We start from the raw sequence: 14,274 nt of genomic DNA, 5'->3' as shown, positions 1-14,274 counted from the left end.
AAATTCTTAAACAAATCCTTTGACATGTAGGAGGTGGTGGGGAGAGAGGTATTCTCTTAGGGGATGCCATCATTTTTTTCATTTCTACTTTGGCTGGAGTCACGACCAAGTTCACTGTCTTATTTTCTGGAGTGACCAATAAATAGCATTTGGATGAGCTGGGAGTGAGCAGTCTGAGCTAGTCTTGTGTGTCCCAGGAGGGTCAGCTTCTGGAGGAGTGGGAGATGGGATGGAGCAATGAGAGGGTGAAAATCTCTTTTGGACAGTGTGTTCTCATTGCCCCTCTTCTCCTTCCAGGGTGAAGGGCGGGGGGGGGGGGGGGGGGGAATTGAGGGAGCTATTGCTCACTGTCCCCTCCACGTCAGACCCTAGGCTTTGAAGGAAAAGTATCAAAGTCTTTTCCTGGAGCAGAGAAGTCAAATGCAGTTGCTTTTGCACTTCTGGCAGGTTAAAAAAAAAAAAATGCATTTCCACATGATTTGCTGATTTACACCAAATTTTAATCTGTTTTCAAAACTTGCCTATAGTCCTTGCTGTTGGCTCTTCTGAAAACTGACACCGCGGGGCTCTGAGGAGAGCTCCAGGTTTATTTCCCAGGGTCTGGTGTTTGCGTGCTGCTTTTGTGCTGGGTTCTCCCCAGTACCTTGCCCCGTCCTTGAGAGAGGAAGCCTGGGAGCCTGCAGCTTCCTTTGTAACTTCCCAGTTCCTCTGCCCAGCCTCTGTGCATCTGCTCACCCACCCGGATCACTGTGTTTCAAAGTGCTGCGGTACCGAAGTTCTCATCTTCCAATGAAAATAACCATTCGGGTTTGTGTTCATTGCAGAGGCACCTCTGGGTGCACATGGGGCTGTGGGGCTGTAGAAACTCTTGTCGAGGTTAGCAGGCTTCAGAGCGCAAGGGCCAACGATGGCTCACCTCCCAATGACCTTTGTCGACAAAACCAATGACCCCACAAAACAGAAGGGCGGTCCCTAGCACACGTCCCTTGCACTCCTCTCAGAAAAGTCGGCGTGCAGAGTGTGGTTGGGAGTGCTCAGTGCTCTCCCCTTAGACTGTGACCTCGAAGAGTCACTGTAGCGCTCAGCTTCCCTTTCCTCTTCTGTAAAATGGGAATAGAAACCGAATGAATCTACTTCACGGGGTGCTGTCAGGAATGCAGGAGCTGTCATATGCAAAGCGTTCGCCACACATTCGGCGCTCCAGGCACACTCCAGCCACGCCTGTTAGCTTAATTCGCTCTTGCGGACGAGGGGGTTGGGTCTCTCCCGGGACGTGGGGGCGCTTGGCTCGCCGGGCTGAAGGGGGCTGCCCGCCCCGGGCCCGGGTCCCGGCAGCCGCATCGTGCCTGTTCAGCGAGGGTGACCCGGCGGCCGCCCCGACGCGAGCACAGGTGCGGCCCCGACCACAATGAGGGCGTGGGCGCGTGCGTGGCGAGCAGAGGTCTGCGGGGGGCCGGAGCGTCCGGAGGGCGGGGGCGGGGGCGGGGGCGGCGGGAGAGCGAGGCTGGCCGCGGCCCCGGGCGCTCGGCGGGAGGTGTCTGGGCCGGCTCTTACGGCTGCGCCTGGCACCGCACTCCGGGCGTCTGTGGAACTCGCGCCCCGGCGCCCCGGCCCCGCCCCCGGGGGCTCCGCCCCTCCGGGTCCCCGGTTGGCTGGGGCCGGCGGCCTCGCGCGGCGATTGGCCACGCGCCGCGTCACTAAAGCGGCTCGCGGCCCCGGCCCCGGCCCCCGCGGGCTGGTCCGGGAGGCGGCGGGGGAGGGCGGGGGCTGCGGGGCGCGACGCCGGCGGGCCGCCCCGCCCTGGGAGGCGCCGGGGCCCTCATCAAGTGACCAGTATCCCTTCCAGGAGAACACGGTCCTTCAGAGGGAAGCGAGCTCCAGCCTGCAGCCCCGGCGCCAAACCGCCGTCATCTCCTTCCTGTGCCGGGTGATCCGTCTCCTCACCCACCCGGAAAAACATAGTCCGCCCCTCGCGTCCTTGTGGAGCAGGGCTCGCTTCCACTGTGACTCTTTGCCCGCGCCCTCGTCTTTCCCATCCCAAGTGCTCTAGGACGCACCGAGAGGATAAGTCAGCTCTCGAAGAGAGGCCTCGAGGGGGAAAACAGAGAGGGAGCTGAGGGCAAGGGAGGGAGAGGCGAGGCTGGCGGAGGGACACCGAGGACCGCGGCCTAGTGCGCATGCGCGGCGGCAGGAACGAGTTCCGGTCTGGCCGGGGCCTGTCTCCTAAAAATAGCCCCGGTGTGGGGATCCGTGCGCGGATGTCCCGGCGAGTCCCGGGCTGAAGGAGGCGGCTCCGGGCGGCGCTGAGCGCTGGTGGCTGGCCCGGGCTGCGGCGTGTGCGCGCTCGCCAGCTGCGCCGGACACACGGTGAGGGCCGCGTCGGCGGGGCTCCGTCCGCGGGGTCGGCGGTGTCAGAGGGGGCGGCGTCTCGGCGAGGGGCCGGGTAGGGGCTCGGGGGCGCTGGGGCGGGGGGGGGGCGGCGCAGCCGAGGAGGGGCGCCCGCGGGGCTCGGGGGACGGCGGGGCAGGGCGGCGTCCGGCTGGCCGGGGTCGGGGTCCCGGGCGCGCGGCGGCGGCGGCGGCGGGGCGGGGGGGTGGGCGCGGAGGGGCGAGGCGCCCGCGGAGGTGGGGGCGGGGTGCCTGGAGGGCGGGCCCGGGGTCCGACCCGGGTCGCGGGCCGGCGGAGGGGGGCTCGGCGGCGCGGGCTCGGCGCGAGGAGCCTCCCCGTGCGCGCACCGCCTTCGGGGCTGGGGGGCGGTGGTGGACGACGCCTCCTTGAAAGTTGAGGGAGTTCCCTGGGGGCCCGGAGCCCCTCTCGGGCGGAACGCCGGAAGGCCCTGTCCTCCGTCCTGCTCCCCGCGCCCGGGTCCCCCCAAAGGGATCGGCTCCTCGTGCCGGGGGCGCTCTCCTCTGCGCCGTGGCTGGACTTGAAGAAGTTCCCCCACTTCTGCTTTGGGAGAAGGTTGGTCGAAGCGGGCGGAACGTTTAGGTCCGAACTCTTGGCGCGTGTGTGGAAATGTCAGCGGCCGGGGGGGTATCTGGGGCAGGCAGGGAGGCGGCCCGGCTGGGGGCACCTGCGGGACGCGGACGCCCTCCGGTGCAGGGAGCCAGGGAGCCGGCGCGGGGAAGGAGGGCCTGCGGGGGGAACAGCTAGCAGCCCTCACGTCCCAGTAGAGCCCAGCTCGCGGGGAAGGTTTTACGTGCTACAAACTTTGCCTTTTAGCTCTAATATTCTCTGTCTTGGAGCGGTGAGGATTAAATTCGTAGATGAGATAGTGCAGACAAGTTTGGAAGCGGTGAGCATCTCTGAATTAGAAAAACAGCCTCCCCTCCGCGCCCCCGCCCCCGTGAAAGTATAACTATAAAAATGTTCTCCAGACCTGAAGTGTGATCCCTGGCATACGACGAGAGTCCCCTGTCATGGTCCAGTAGGGAAACGGTGGGTAGATTAAAGAAGTGCAGCATAGGGTTGACCTGCATTTTAGTTTACAAGATTGGTATTGCAATTCGCTATTAGAAAGGCCTGCTGTGTGTGATGTATTAATCATGGTATAAGTATTTTTAAACAGATGTCTAAAATTTTTCAAGTTTTTTTTTTTTTTTGTTTTGTTTTTGTTTAGCGCAACATGTTCCCCCTATGTCTCCTATCATCCATTACTATGTGAAGAGAAGGTTCTCCAAAGCCGTAATTAGGTGTACGTTACACAAGAGTACTTTCCCTTTAAGAATCCAGCTGTGTTGTTTTGGCAACTGCCAAGTACTCCAGTTGTCAGTTTTAAAATCTGTTACCTTGGCAGCACTTGAACAGTCTGTGCAAAAGGTAAACAAAATCGCTTAAAAAAATTTTTTTTAAAAACAAAAATGGCACTTACTTTAATATGAATTTACAAGGTGAGGATGAAATAGCTGTGTTGGGCTAATACGGCTTTTGTATGTACGTTTTTGTTTGGGGTTCCTTTTTTTTTTTTTTTTTCTGGTATATGTTTGGTATATGTTCAGTCTTTACTCTTTTTTTTCCTGTGAATGGCAACTTCTCTTTTAGAGAAAAAAAGTCAAAAGTGTTTTCATTAAAGTGGATGCCAGTTTTAGTTAGACTTCTTAACAAACATAAGGAACACATGTGTCCTACAAAATATTAAGATTGATTCTGGAATTACTTTTCTTAGTGAGCATTGTAAACGGTTGTGATAATGGTGTTATAATAAAACACTGTGAAGAGCTAAAGGTAGTGGTTTACTTTGCAGACCCAGTCTTTAACAATTCTATTGGAAGAGTGCTTCCAATAGAAACTTATTTGTTAAAGCAGTCAGTGATGGTGAAGTAATAATGACTTTTCTAAACATAATTATTTGCTATTTCATTTAATTCACAGTATTGTTATATATACAGCCATGGTTTTATTCATATTGGATCAAACGTGATAAAATTTTATTTAACTCCTCAAATTACTTCCCAGCAAAAGTTTATAATGTTGAGGGAATGAGAGGTGGAGGGTGTTCAGTGGAAGGAAAATAGCTCATTGGGCCACAGAAATAATAATTTTAATGTCACTGTGTTGAATTATAGTTTGAGAATAATCTCCTTCCAAATTCTCTGAGTTTCAGTGTTTCTTTAATGGGTATGTGTGTTAAAGATTGTTTTTTGTAAATGCAACCGGAATTAATCTTTGAAGGACATATTGAGTTGTTTTGAATGGTGATGTTTTATTTTTCAAAGCAGTTGCATTATAGCTTTGTATTTTCCATTTAGAATGCAATACAGATTAATATTAGTTTTATTACTATTCAAGCAATAGCAATGTCACTCATTAATTGGTTATCAAGAGAGAAATACCAGTGTATTCTGAGGGTGGTTAAATAATTATGGAAGTGTTTTTTTTTTTTTATTAGAACATGATTTTGAAGTTTGAAATATTTCAGTTAAATCTTTCAATAGATTTGTGCTCTGATTTAGGAAAAGGAAACTATAAACAAACTTGGTTTTGGGAAGTAGCATGCTTGTCAGTCAGGTTTTGAAAAGCCACCTTTTCTTCCCCCCTCCCTTTGCCGCTTATAAGTCTGGCAAGAGAAATTTAGTCTAATATACAATGAATGATGGTCTTGAATTTTCTGTGGGCGTTTCCACTTTCATATATTTTGTGTTTTAATCAGACCATACTCTTTTTTTTTTTTTTTGAAGAAGTGTTAGTGGTATATAGGGATGCTACAGAGTATTGCTGAAGTTTTTTTTTTTTTTTTGTGATAGAGCACTGAAAATACTGCTTTATGGCTTGAGAATGATCAGTATTGCTTTTTTCTAGATTAGAAAGAAAACCTGTGAACATTCTTAGTAAATTGAGAAGTGAGTGCCTTCTAATGTTTAAGTAATAAGAGAAGTATAAATTTGGAAAATCACATCAATCTTCTAGTTAGATAACCTCCTGCAAAAGAGCACTTTGACACGTCCTGCTGTGTTTGCAAGACTTTGTCATCACATCTTGGTTCAGATCCCGGTTCTGCCACTTATGACGCTATGAGACATCATCTATAAAATGGGAAGGAATTATACTACCTGCCCCATGGAATTGTTAGCATTAAATGAAATAATGGGTGTGATAGTTCCTAGCACACTCCTGAGGCTTAATGTACAAAAATGCATATTGCCTGATCTCCCTTCATCCCTTCCTCCATATATCCATTTCTCTATACATTCCCTTATTTTCTGTGAAGACTACGTAAGTACTCTGCCCAGTACCTGAATGTTTAGTGTCATGACCAAAAGGACTTCATATAATGTATAAATATAGGCGAATGCTCATTTATTTTGGGGGCGTAAAAATCCCAGCATTTTAAATTCATTTCAGATTATACATGAAATGTTTATTTGGCTGTTCTACATGAGGGTTTTTTTTTTTTTTTTTTCTGCAATCATTGATTGTAACCTCCAACAGTCTTTCCAGATGTTAAAAAAAAAAATTAGAGTTAAATGTAAGTATTTTCCCTACTCTTTAATGAAATATGTCTTTTAGTAATTATCTAAATTACTAAAGGAAGTTGTATTCATACAGTATTTGAAATTTGAAATTAGAAAAATATTTTTATTGCCTATCTGGAATAGGTATATTTTAAAAATAGCTTTTCTTTAGTGGGTAATCTTTGAGTTTTTATATGTCATTTTACTGCTGTATGGAACTAAATGTTTTTGTCTGTATGCTTTATCTGTGTAATCTATAATCAATGGACCCTGTGTCCAGCTTATTATAATAAGGAGTATAAACCCATTTATTAGTCTCATGCATAGCATATGTGTTGGCACATGTTTAATAAATAATGTATTTTTATACAGATGTTTGTTATTTACTGGTTTTAATAATTATGCTTACAATTGATATTTACTGAACTTAATATATGAAATTGTCTTGGTAATCAATGAAATCACAAGTTTATGAGTTAAAAAAAATTAGCTTTGTGAGGTGGATAGAATACCAAATATTTGAACATTGGTGTACGACAGCAGGAAATAACTGATAATGCTGAAAGCCAGAGGAATTGTTAACATGGGTGAAAACCCAGATACTAGTTGATCAGAATTCTAATAAATATCAGTGAAGGCACATCATTTTTTTTTTTTTAAGATTTTTATTTATTCATAAGAGACACACAGAGGCAGAGCCCTAGGTAGAGGGAGAAGCAGGCTCCCTGGGATCAGGACCTGAACCAAAGGCAGACTCTGAACCACTGAACTACCCAGGCACCCCAAGGCACATCTTTCTATGGTTGTCTTGAGTCAATACTAATTTTGTTTTTTTTCTTATACAAGAATATAAATTTTATGAACTTAAAAAAGAATTCAACCATTAATAAAATGATATGTTTTGAGAAATATTTTGGTAGTGGGTAGTAAATTTATACTACATAAGCTGGACCTTTTTACCAGGTTATTTTTGTTACAAACAGCATGCATATGCATGTTGACTTGGATTTCGAGGTATGATTTGTGATCTTTGGAACAAAGGGATACTCTTCATTCAGCCTGGTAAAATAATTTGTACCTGTTGGCTTAGTAAAACAAGGTGCTGTTGCATTGACTAATACAATACCTGTTTACCGGTCTCACCTCTTATCCCTTTTACATGGAGACTGGAATTCTATTTCTAAGATTCACATGTAAATGTCATTCTTTTAAGGAAAACTTTGAAGACACAAAATCAGTAGAGAGGCAATAATTGAAGGGTTAAGAGATTAGCCTCTAAAATCAAGACCGCCTAAGTTAGAATGCTCAGGTGCTCTGTGTTCTTTGGCAATTTCTCAATCTTCTTGAGGCTTGGTGTATAAATAGTGATACTGTCTTTTTCATAGAGTTGTTGAGAGGATTAAATGAGATGTATACTATAAAGCCTTTAGCACAGTGCTTGATACCTAAAATGCAGGAAGGAATTTTGCTCCCTACCATACTATCACTGTTGCTTCTGCTATTGCCATTATTAGTCATGGCTCACTTTGTAATATGATTCTGTCTGATATCTTCACTCATTGTTAGCCACTACCCTTCAGTTTCTGTGACCCAATTAAGCCAGCTGTTTGGTCTTCCCTGAAAATACCATGTATTTTCATGCTGATGACTACCACTTTTTTTTTTTTTTAAGCCCACAATTTTTCTGAGCTTGATATCCACTTGGAAATCTAGTTGGAATCCCAAATATAATATTAGCCATATGACTGAAATCTAGCTATTTATTCCTCTCCCCCAACTTTCTTCCTCTCTCCTACCCCTGAACTCTGCTGTCTTTACTGGCCCTTCCCCATCTCAGTGAATGGCAGTAATCATGCCAGAAACTTAAAGATAACACTCTGGATTCTTTTTCTTTTCTTTCAAATCCAATCCATCCACACTCTCTCTTGTACCTTCAGAATTGATCTTGAGCCGGTCTACCTCTCTTAGTCTTCACTGCCACCTCTTTATTTCAAGGCATTATCTCTTGTATGAATTGCTGTAGTAGCTACCAACCAGGCTTGTTCTTTTCTTGCTCCTCAGAAGTCCTTCACAGAGCAGCCGTAGGGATCATTGTAAGATCCGAAATCATGTTATTTTTCTGCTTAAAATCTTCCTGTGACTTCCCATTTCTCTTGAAATAAAATCATGGCCCTGAATAATATTTCTGCTTCTCATTCTTCTTCTCATTTGTTGTATGGGAGCCACACAGTCCTCTTACTGTTCTTTAAACTTTTCACATCTTTTCCTATTTTGCACTTTTTGCCCTACCTGGTTGAGATGCTCTTCACAAGGCTGGCCGACCTAACCCTTAGGAACTTGACCCAGATCTCACTTTTTCATTGAGGCCATCCTTTTTATTTTTTTTATTTTTATTTTTTAATAATTTTCTTTTTTATAGAAGTCTTGAGCTTTTCTTGTTATTTTTTTAAATTTTTTTTTATTTATGATAGTCACACAGAGAGAGAGAGAGGCAAAGACACAGGCAGAGGGAGAAGCAGGCTCCATGCAGGGAGCCTGATGTGGGACTCAATCCTGGTCTCCAGGATCACACCCCAGGCTGCAGGCAGCGCCAAACCGCTGCGCCACGGGGGCTGCCCGAGGCCATCCTTTTTAATGTTGCACTTTGTTAATTACTCTCTTGTGCATCTTATTTTCTTCAAGACACTGTAATTTGTACACATCTTATTTGTTTAGTTATTGTTCATTTATTTTTCCATTACCTGAATGTAAACTCCATGAAGGCAGAAGCCTTGTCTATCTTGTTTTGATAACTGTCTCCCCCAGTATTAGCACATTGCTTGACAGTTCGAAGACAGAAATATTTGAACTAATGCTTCTGTATCTGTTCATATTTTTGCCAGAGATTGGAATGCTTTTACCTTTACGTTGTAGTCCGGGTGTCCTGTATGATACCGATTTTAGTCTCTAGACAAAATTTGTCTCTTTCTCTTGATACAGACTCTCTTTGAAGAGTAATTCCCTTTTTAGAATATTAAAGGATTGTAATTGATGTCATTTTCTTCAGCTATTCAGAGTTCCAGTGTCAAAGACTTATTTTGTTCTTTGTGTATGCTTAGTAGCTACCAATCTGTCCTGGTGCCGCTAGTGAATCGCTCAGTAAATGTTGAATGGAAGATGTCCAGACCAACTAAAATGACTAACCACAAACCAGTTTACCCAAATTAGATTTTTTTTAAGGTTTATTTTATTTTTTTTAAAGATTTTATTTATTTATTCATGATAGACACACACAGAGAGAGAGAGAGGCAGAGACACAGGCAGAGGGAAAAGTGGGCTCCATGCAAGGGGCCCCATGTGGGACTCAATCCTGGGACTCCAGATCACACCTGGGCTAAACTGCTGAGCCACCCAGGGATCCCTACCCAAATTAGATTTTAAAAATTGTAAAGTTATTTTTCAGACTTTTTGCATTTTCTATACATATTAACATGTTGTAACTAGCATTCTGGATCAGGACAGGAATGTCAGAGGTGTTAAGCCCAAGTGGCATTTCCTGAGATTCCATTTTGCCTTCTTTCTGGGCAGCGGGTAGCCATCTTGTCTGAGAGCTGTATTTCCAGTTTGAAATGCATAACCTAGTAAAAATAAAAACAGTGTTGGAAATTATAGTTACTGGTTGTTCCTTACTAACTAACATTCCCTCCCTTCAACTTATCCAGCTGATTTCACGTTATTTCAGAAAGGCTAGGGTGATACGCAGTTTAGCACAGTATACATGAAGTACAGTACTAATTTAAGTGTATTGCTAATTAAGATTTATCAAAGAGCTTTTGTGGCCAACATTAGGAACTTAACTACTATTTCTAATAGTGAAAATCATTCCACATTCTATACAATTGACTTGCAAATGGACTTTTTAAAGATTTGGGGACTTCTTTAGCAAAATGCTTATAATACTGAAAATCTTTTTTGTAATGGATTTAACTTGACGTGGATTATGAAGGGAAAAAGCAGAAAAGAATCTAGGAGTTAAGATTTTGTTTTTCACAAATGGCTCAGTTTCCCCAATGTAAAGTTTCAGCATTGGCAGGTTCTTTGTTGTTGTTGTTTAGACATTTTGTTTTGGAAAAAACTTAAAAGTTACAGGAAAGTACAATGAATGAACTCTCATTTATTGGTCACCTAGATATACTTATTGTTAATGTCTGGCACAATTGCTGTATCATTTTTTTGTATTGCAGAGTGGCCCCAAAATCTGAAAATAAATATTACTATTTTATTTATAGTTTGAAGCTCCTTGATTACATCTTCTGGAGTATGCCAAAGATGTAGGTTTGTTCAGTTAAAATCAGAGGCAAATCATTTGAGGTAGACCCTTCCAGATGTGTACGAGGAATAGATGGAAATGATGCATTAATACTGTGTACTTTGCTTACAAGTAAAACCATATATTAAGCATGTTATGTAATGTTACTGAACTTAGCATGTATTGTAGTAGCAGGAATTCATTCTTTTGGTTTCTCTTCTTCATCTCTTTTCCCCTTTCTTCCTCTTACTATTATGATTACTTTTATTATTGAACCATTTGAGAATACATTGCATACATCATGATCATTAACCCTTAAATGCTTCAGTTGATACCTCCTTACATAGTCATATGTTCTTATATAACCACAATATGATTTTAAGAAATTTAATATTGATACTGTAATTTAGTATGTAGTTTATGTTGAAACTTCTTCATTTGCGCCAATAATATCCTTTAATAGCATTTTTTCCTAATACAGTATTATATAGATAACATATTATTACATTTTAGTTTTTATATCTTGTTTCCTTTAATCTCAAACAGTCCTTCAACTTTTTCTCTTTTTCCTGATACTGATAATTTTGAAGAGTACGGGCCTTTTGTTTTTACGATGTCGGTCAGTTTGGGTGTATCATATTGCTTCATTGTTGTTAGATTCAGGTTATGCATTTTTGGCAGGACAACTAAGTAAGTGATGATATATCCCTCAGTGCATCACAACAGGAGGCAGTATGATGTCACTTTGACCCTTTGTTGGTGATGTTTACTTGGATCACTTAGTTAAGATTTGCCTGCCTGTTTGTTCCGTGTAAAAGTTATCATTGCCCTCGTTTTTGTTGAATAATCTGTGGGGAGGCACTTTCTGACTTGTAAATACTCTGTCCTCCTAAAAATGTTCACAATGGTTTTAGCATTCATTTCTGATTCGTGCCTGAGTCCGTTATTATTATATAGTGGTTCCAAAATGATGTTTGTCTAGCTATTCTTCTGCACTTATTAGTTGGCAATCTATTGTAAAGAAGTGCCTTTACTTCTCATTTGCTTACTTAATATAAATTAATAGATTCTTTTTTTAATAGATTCTTTTTTATTAAGCAGATTATACTCGATTACTATCAGTATTCATTTTGATGTTCCAAATTAACTCCGATTTGGTCAGTGAGAAATCTTTCAACTTATTGTTTTGACATGTTTCTATCATTTGGAGCACTTCCTTACTTTTGGGACAATAAGATATTCCAGTCTCATCATCTGCTTTTCCTGCTGCTGTCCTAGAATCAGCCACTTCTACAAGGAATCCTGGTTTCTCTTATTGGGTGAAACTATTTAGAAACCAAGGACTGGGCAGTTGGTATGCTCCTTGATAGTGGACCTTTATTGTTATAGAGCCCTGTCAGCTGACCAATCTGAGAAATTTTGAGTTTATGCTGATTTCTCAGGCAGTAGATTATTATTTCTTTTATTTTTTAAAAAAATTTTTTTATTTATTCATGATACAATTGGGAGAGAGAGAGAGAGGCAGAGACACAGGCAGAGGGGGAGAAGCAGGCTCCATGCAGGGAGCCCGACGTGGGACTCGATCCCGGGACTCCAGGATCGCGCCTTGGGCCAAAGGCAGGCGCTAAACCTCTGAGCCACCCAGGGATCCCCAGATTATTATTTCTTTTTACATTCCTGAAACTCCTTAGAAGGAAGCCTTTTCCTTTGAAAATGTTAATTTAAGTGATTGCTTTTTACCTAATTTTTCTATTTAATTCTATAATGGTTCTTGTTTTCCAAAACATACTGTACTCCTCTTGGGAGTTAGGAATCCTGTTTTATATCTCTCTGTATATTTAGTGAATGTGTTCCATGGTGCCTTGAACACAGTTGGTACCCATGTGTTGCTTATAATGTATAATTATAATGATTCAGTATTATCTTTATTACTCTTATATCATAATTAAATATTCTTCTGTTTGTTATAATATTTTAGGTAATTTTGTGGAAACTTTTAAGTAAGTTGGTGATTCATTTGTTCTGTTTTTAATAACATTGCTATCCTAGAAGAAATGAAAAACTTTAGTTTTTCAGTTTTAAAATTTTAAAAACTTAATTCCTGAGATTAAAGTATATAGTTAAAGAACATCAAAATACCTAATGTTGACATTACTGTTTAATAGTGTTTTGTTCTTCAGCAGGTAATAACCTTTCTGGGCATCTCTTTTTTTTTTTTTTTCTGGGCATCTCTTTAATTATAAAATGAGATGATATCTAGATTCTTTTTAACTCTATGTTACATGCCATATACCTAATTAACATTGAATTGTTTATGAACATAAAACTGAGTGCCACAAAGTATAGTGGAAAGAATATCGTGCACCTGGGCCAGGAGTTGTCTTCGTTCGTATTGTATTAGTTCGGCAATTTATTTTGCAGTTTGGTCTTTATTTCCTTGTTCATTCAGTTCATTGGCCTTGGTACGAAGGAATACAGTGAACAGGCTTGGCATATAGGTGTTTATCACCCACTTTGCTATGTGCTTGTTGTGTATCATGCAGAGTGCTATAGAGGCATACAGAAGGGGCAATTAACCCAAGTTGCAGGGAGGCCAGGAAAATTTACCTCTGAGAAGTGACACCTTCAGTTTAGGGTGAAGCCTCAAGAGGACTTAGCCTTGTGAAGAGGGTTTACTACTTGTGTTTACCACCTGTGTTAGGGACAGGAGATAACTTAGAGTTTGGATTGCTTGTAGAAACTCAGGATGGATCGGGCAGGTACTTAGGAGTAGTGAAAGATGAGGTTGAAGACATAAATCGGGGCCATATATGAAGAGCCCTTGAGCCTGTGTTAAGGAATTTGAACTTTATCCTAGGAAAAATCGAAGTATCTTAAGCCTGGGAGGGAATTAATTTGAAAGATAATACTGATTGCATTGGGAGAATTCTTTGGAGAGTTAAAAGTAGTAGGCAGGAAGAATAATTAGGAGGGTGTTACAACAAATTAGTTAAAAGAGGTAAGATAGCTTGGAATATGGTGTAGGGTGAGGATAGAAGAAATAGGTGGATTTGAGAGATTATATAGGAGGGCATGTGGAATGAAAGGATTCTGTGATGGAGGGCATATGGAGGTGAAAGAAAGAGGTGTTAAGAGTGATGATTAGGTTTATGGCTTGGATAACTGAGGGAATGAATGGGTAGTTTACTGAAATAGGAAGCACAGGAAGAAGAGTAGGCTTGGGAGGACTAGGATGAATGTACTTATGAGAGTCCCTGGAAGGGTAAGGAGGTGTAGTCAGAAATGGGAGACTTCCTGGTAATAACAAGGCCTTGGGATTTGGCTGTGGAAGTGAAGGTATGAAGTGATCTGGAAACAGGATTTGTATATATATTAAAGAGCCAAACAATATGTCTGTCCTAAGGCCAGACAACCCTATTTTAGATGATTTTAAGGTTTTCACTGTTTGATTTGAAAATATAAATGAAAAATTTCAAATAGGGTTTTATGAGTTAAGATTGTCTTATTAAAACAAACCCCATAACAATGAAAACTTTTTTTTTGGTAAATGGTGAGAGACTGTTGTCCCAGATAGCTAAAAATGTCAGTGCTTCTCAGTGGTGGCTAAAAATTATGAAACATATCAGGATACAAAAATTTGAGTGAATAATGTAATGAATACTAGCAGGATGAATTTTTCAATCCTGTTGCCCTTTTTTCTTCTGCAGAGGTAATTGTTATCTTAAGTAAAGATTTACCTTTCTCATTCATTCATTTTTTTAAGAGTATATATCCATATATATTGCTAAGCAATATATAGTGTTTTTCATGTTTTAAAACTTTATAAAATGATTTCAAATTTGCATATCCTTCTGCAGTTTATGTCTCAACAAATTATCACATTGCAGCTTTTATCTGTTCTTTTAGTATTAATGATTTGGATTTTTTTCTTAAGGTTTTATGTATTTATTTGCCAGAGCACAGGCAGGAGGAGTGGCATGCAGGAGGGGGAGAAGCAGGCTCCCTTCTAAGCAGGGAGCCCAACGCAAGGCTTGA

General features: G+C 42.1%; 2 protein-coding genes across 15 annotated transcripts in view; one reads left to right on the top strand and one right to left on the bottom strand.

The window, feature by feature from the left end:
- Positions 1–1,135: 1,135 nt before the first annotated feature.
- Positions 1,136–3,479, bottom strand: LOC119876159 (basic proline-rich protein-like). The gene is made up of 3 exons (XM_038533685.1): positions 3,403–3,479; positions 1,903–3,134; positions 1,136–1,800 (listed from the first exon to the last, which is right to left on the bottom strand). Exons 1-3 carry the CDS (start codon positions 3,477–3,479, stop codon positions 1,136–1,138), a joined length of 1,974 nt encoding a protein of 657 aa, XP_038389613.1.
- MEF2A (myocyte enhancer factor 2A) overlaps positions 1,773–14,274 on the top strand; it is a 190,052-nt gene continuing 177,550 nt past the window's right edge. For 5 of the 14 annotated variants that reach the window (XR_005356926.1, XM_038532680.1, XM_038532688.1 and 2 more), the window contains exon 1: positions 1,774–2,367. The gene's annotated coding sequence lies outside the window, so the exon portion shown is untranslated. Of the gene's footprint in view, positions 2,368–3,619; positions 3,820–14,274 lie in introns of all 14 variants that reach the window. The other 9 variants (XM_038532676.1, XM_038532678.1, XM_038532687.1 and 6 more) reach the window with 5 other exon arrangements.

This window comes from Canis lupus, chromosome 3 (genome assembly GCF_011100685.1).
Source record: "Canis lupus familiaris isolate Mischka breed German Shepherd chromosome 3, alternate assembly UU_Cfam_GSD_1.0, whole genome shotgun sequence".
Classification (NCBI taxonomy): Eukaryota; Metazoa; Chordata; class Mammalia; order Carnivora; family Canidae; genus Canis; species Canis lupus.
The sequence above is the reverse complement of the archived record's forward strand: the minus strand, read 5'-3'. Positions and strand labels throughout refer to the sequence as shown.

Excerpts from the sequence above, each read along its gene's own strand:
- LOC119876159 (XM_038533685.1), bottom strand. The coding sequence starts at position 3,479 with ATGCAGGTCAACCCTATGCTGCACTTCTTTAATCTACCCACCGTTTCC. Across the intron at positions 3,135-3,402 it reads CATGACAGGGGACTCTCGTC|GCCCTCCTTCCCCGCGCCGG; the intron begins GTATGCCAGGGA and ends TTCCCCCCGCAG. Across the intron at positions 1,801-1,902 it reads ACAGGAAGGAGATGACGGCG|GGCGGGGCGGCCCGCCGGCG; the intron begins GTTTGGCGCCGG and ends GGCGCCTCCCAG.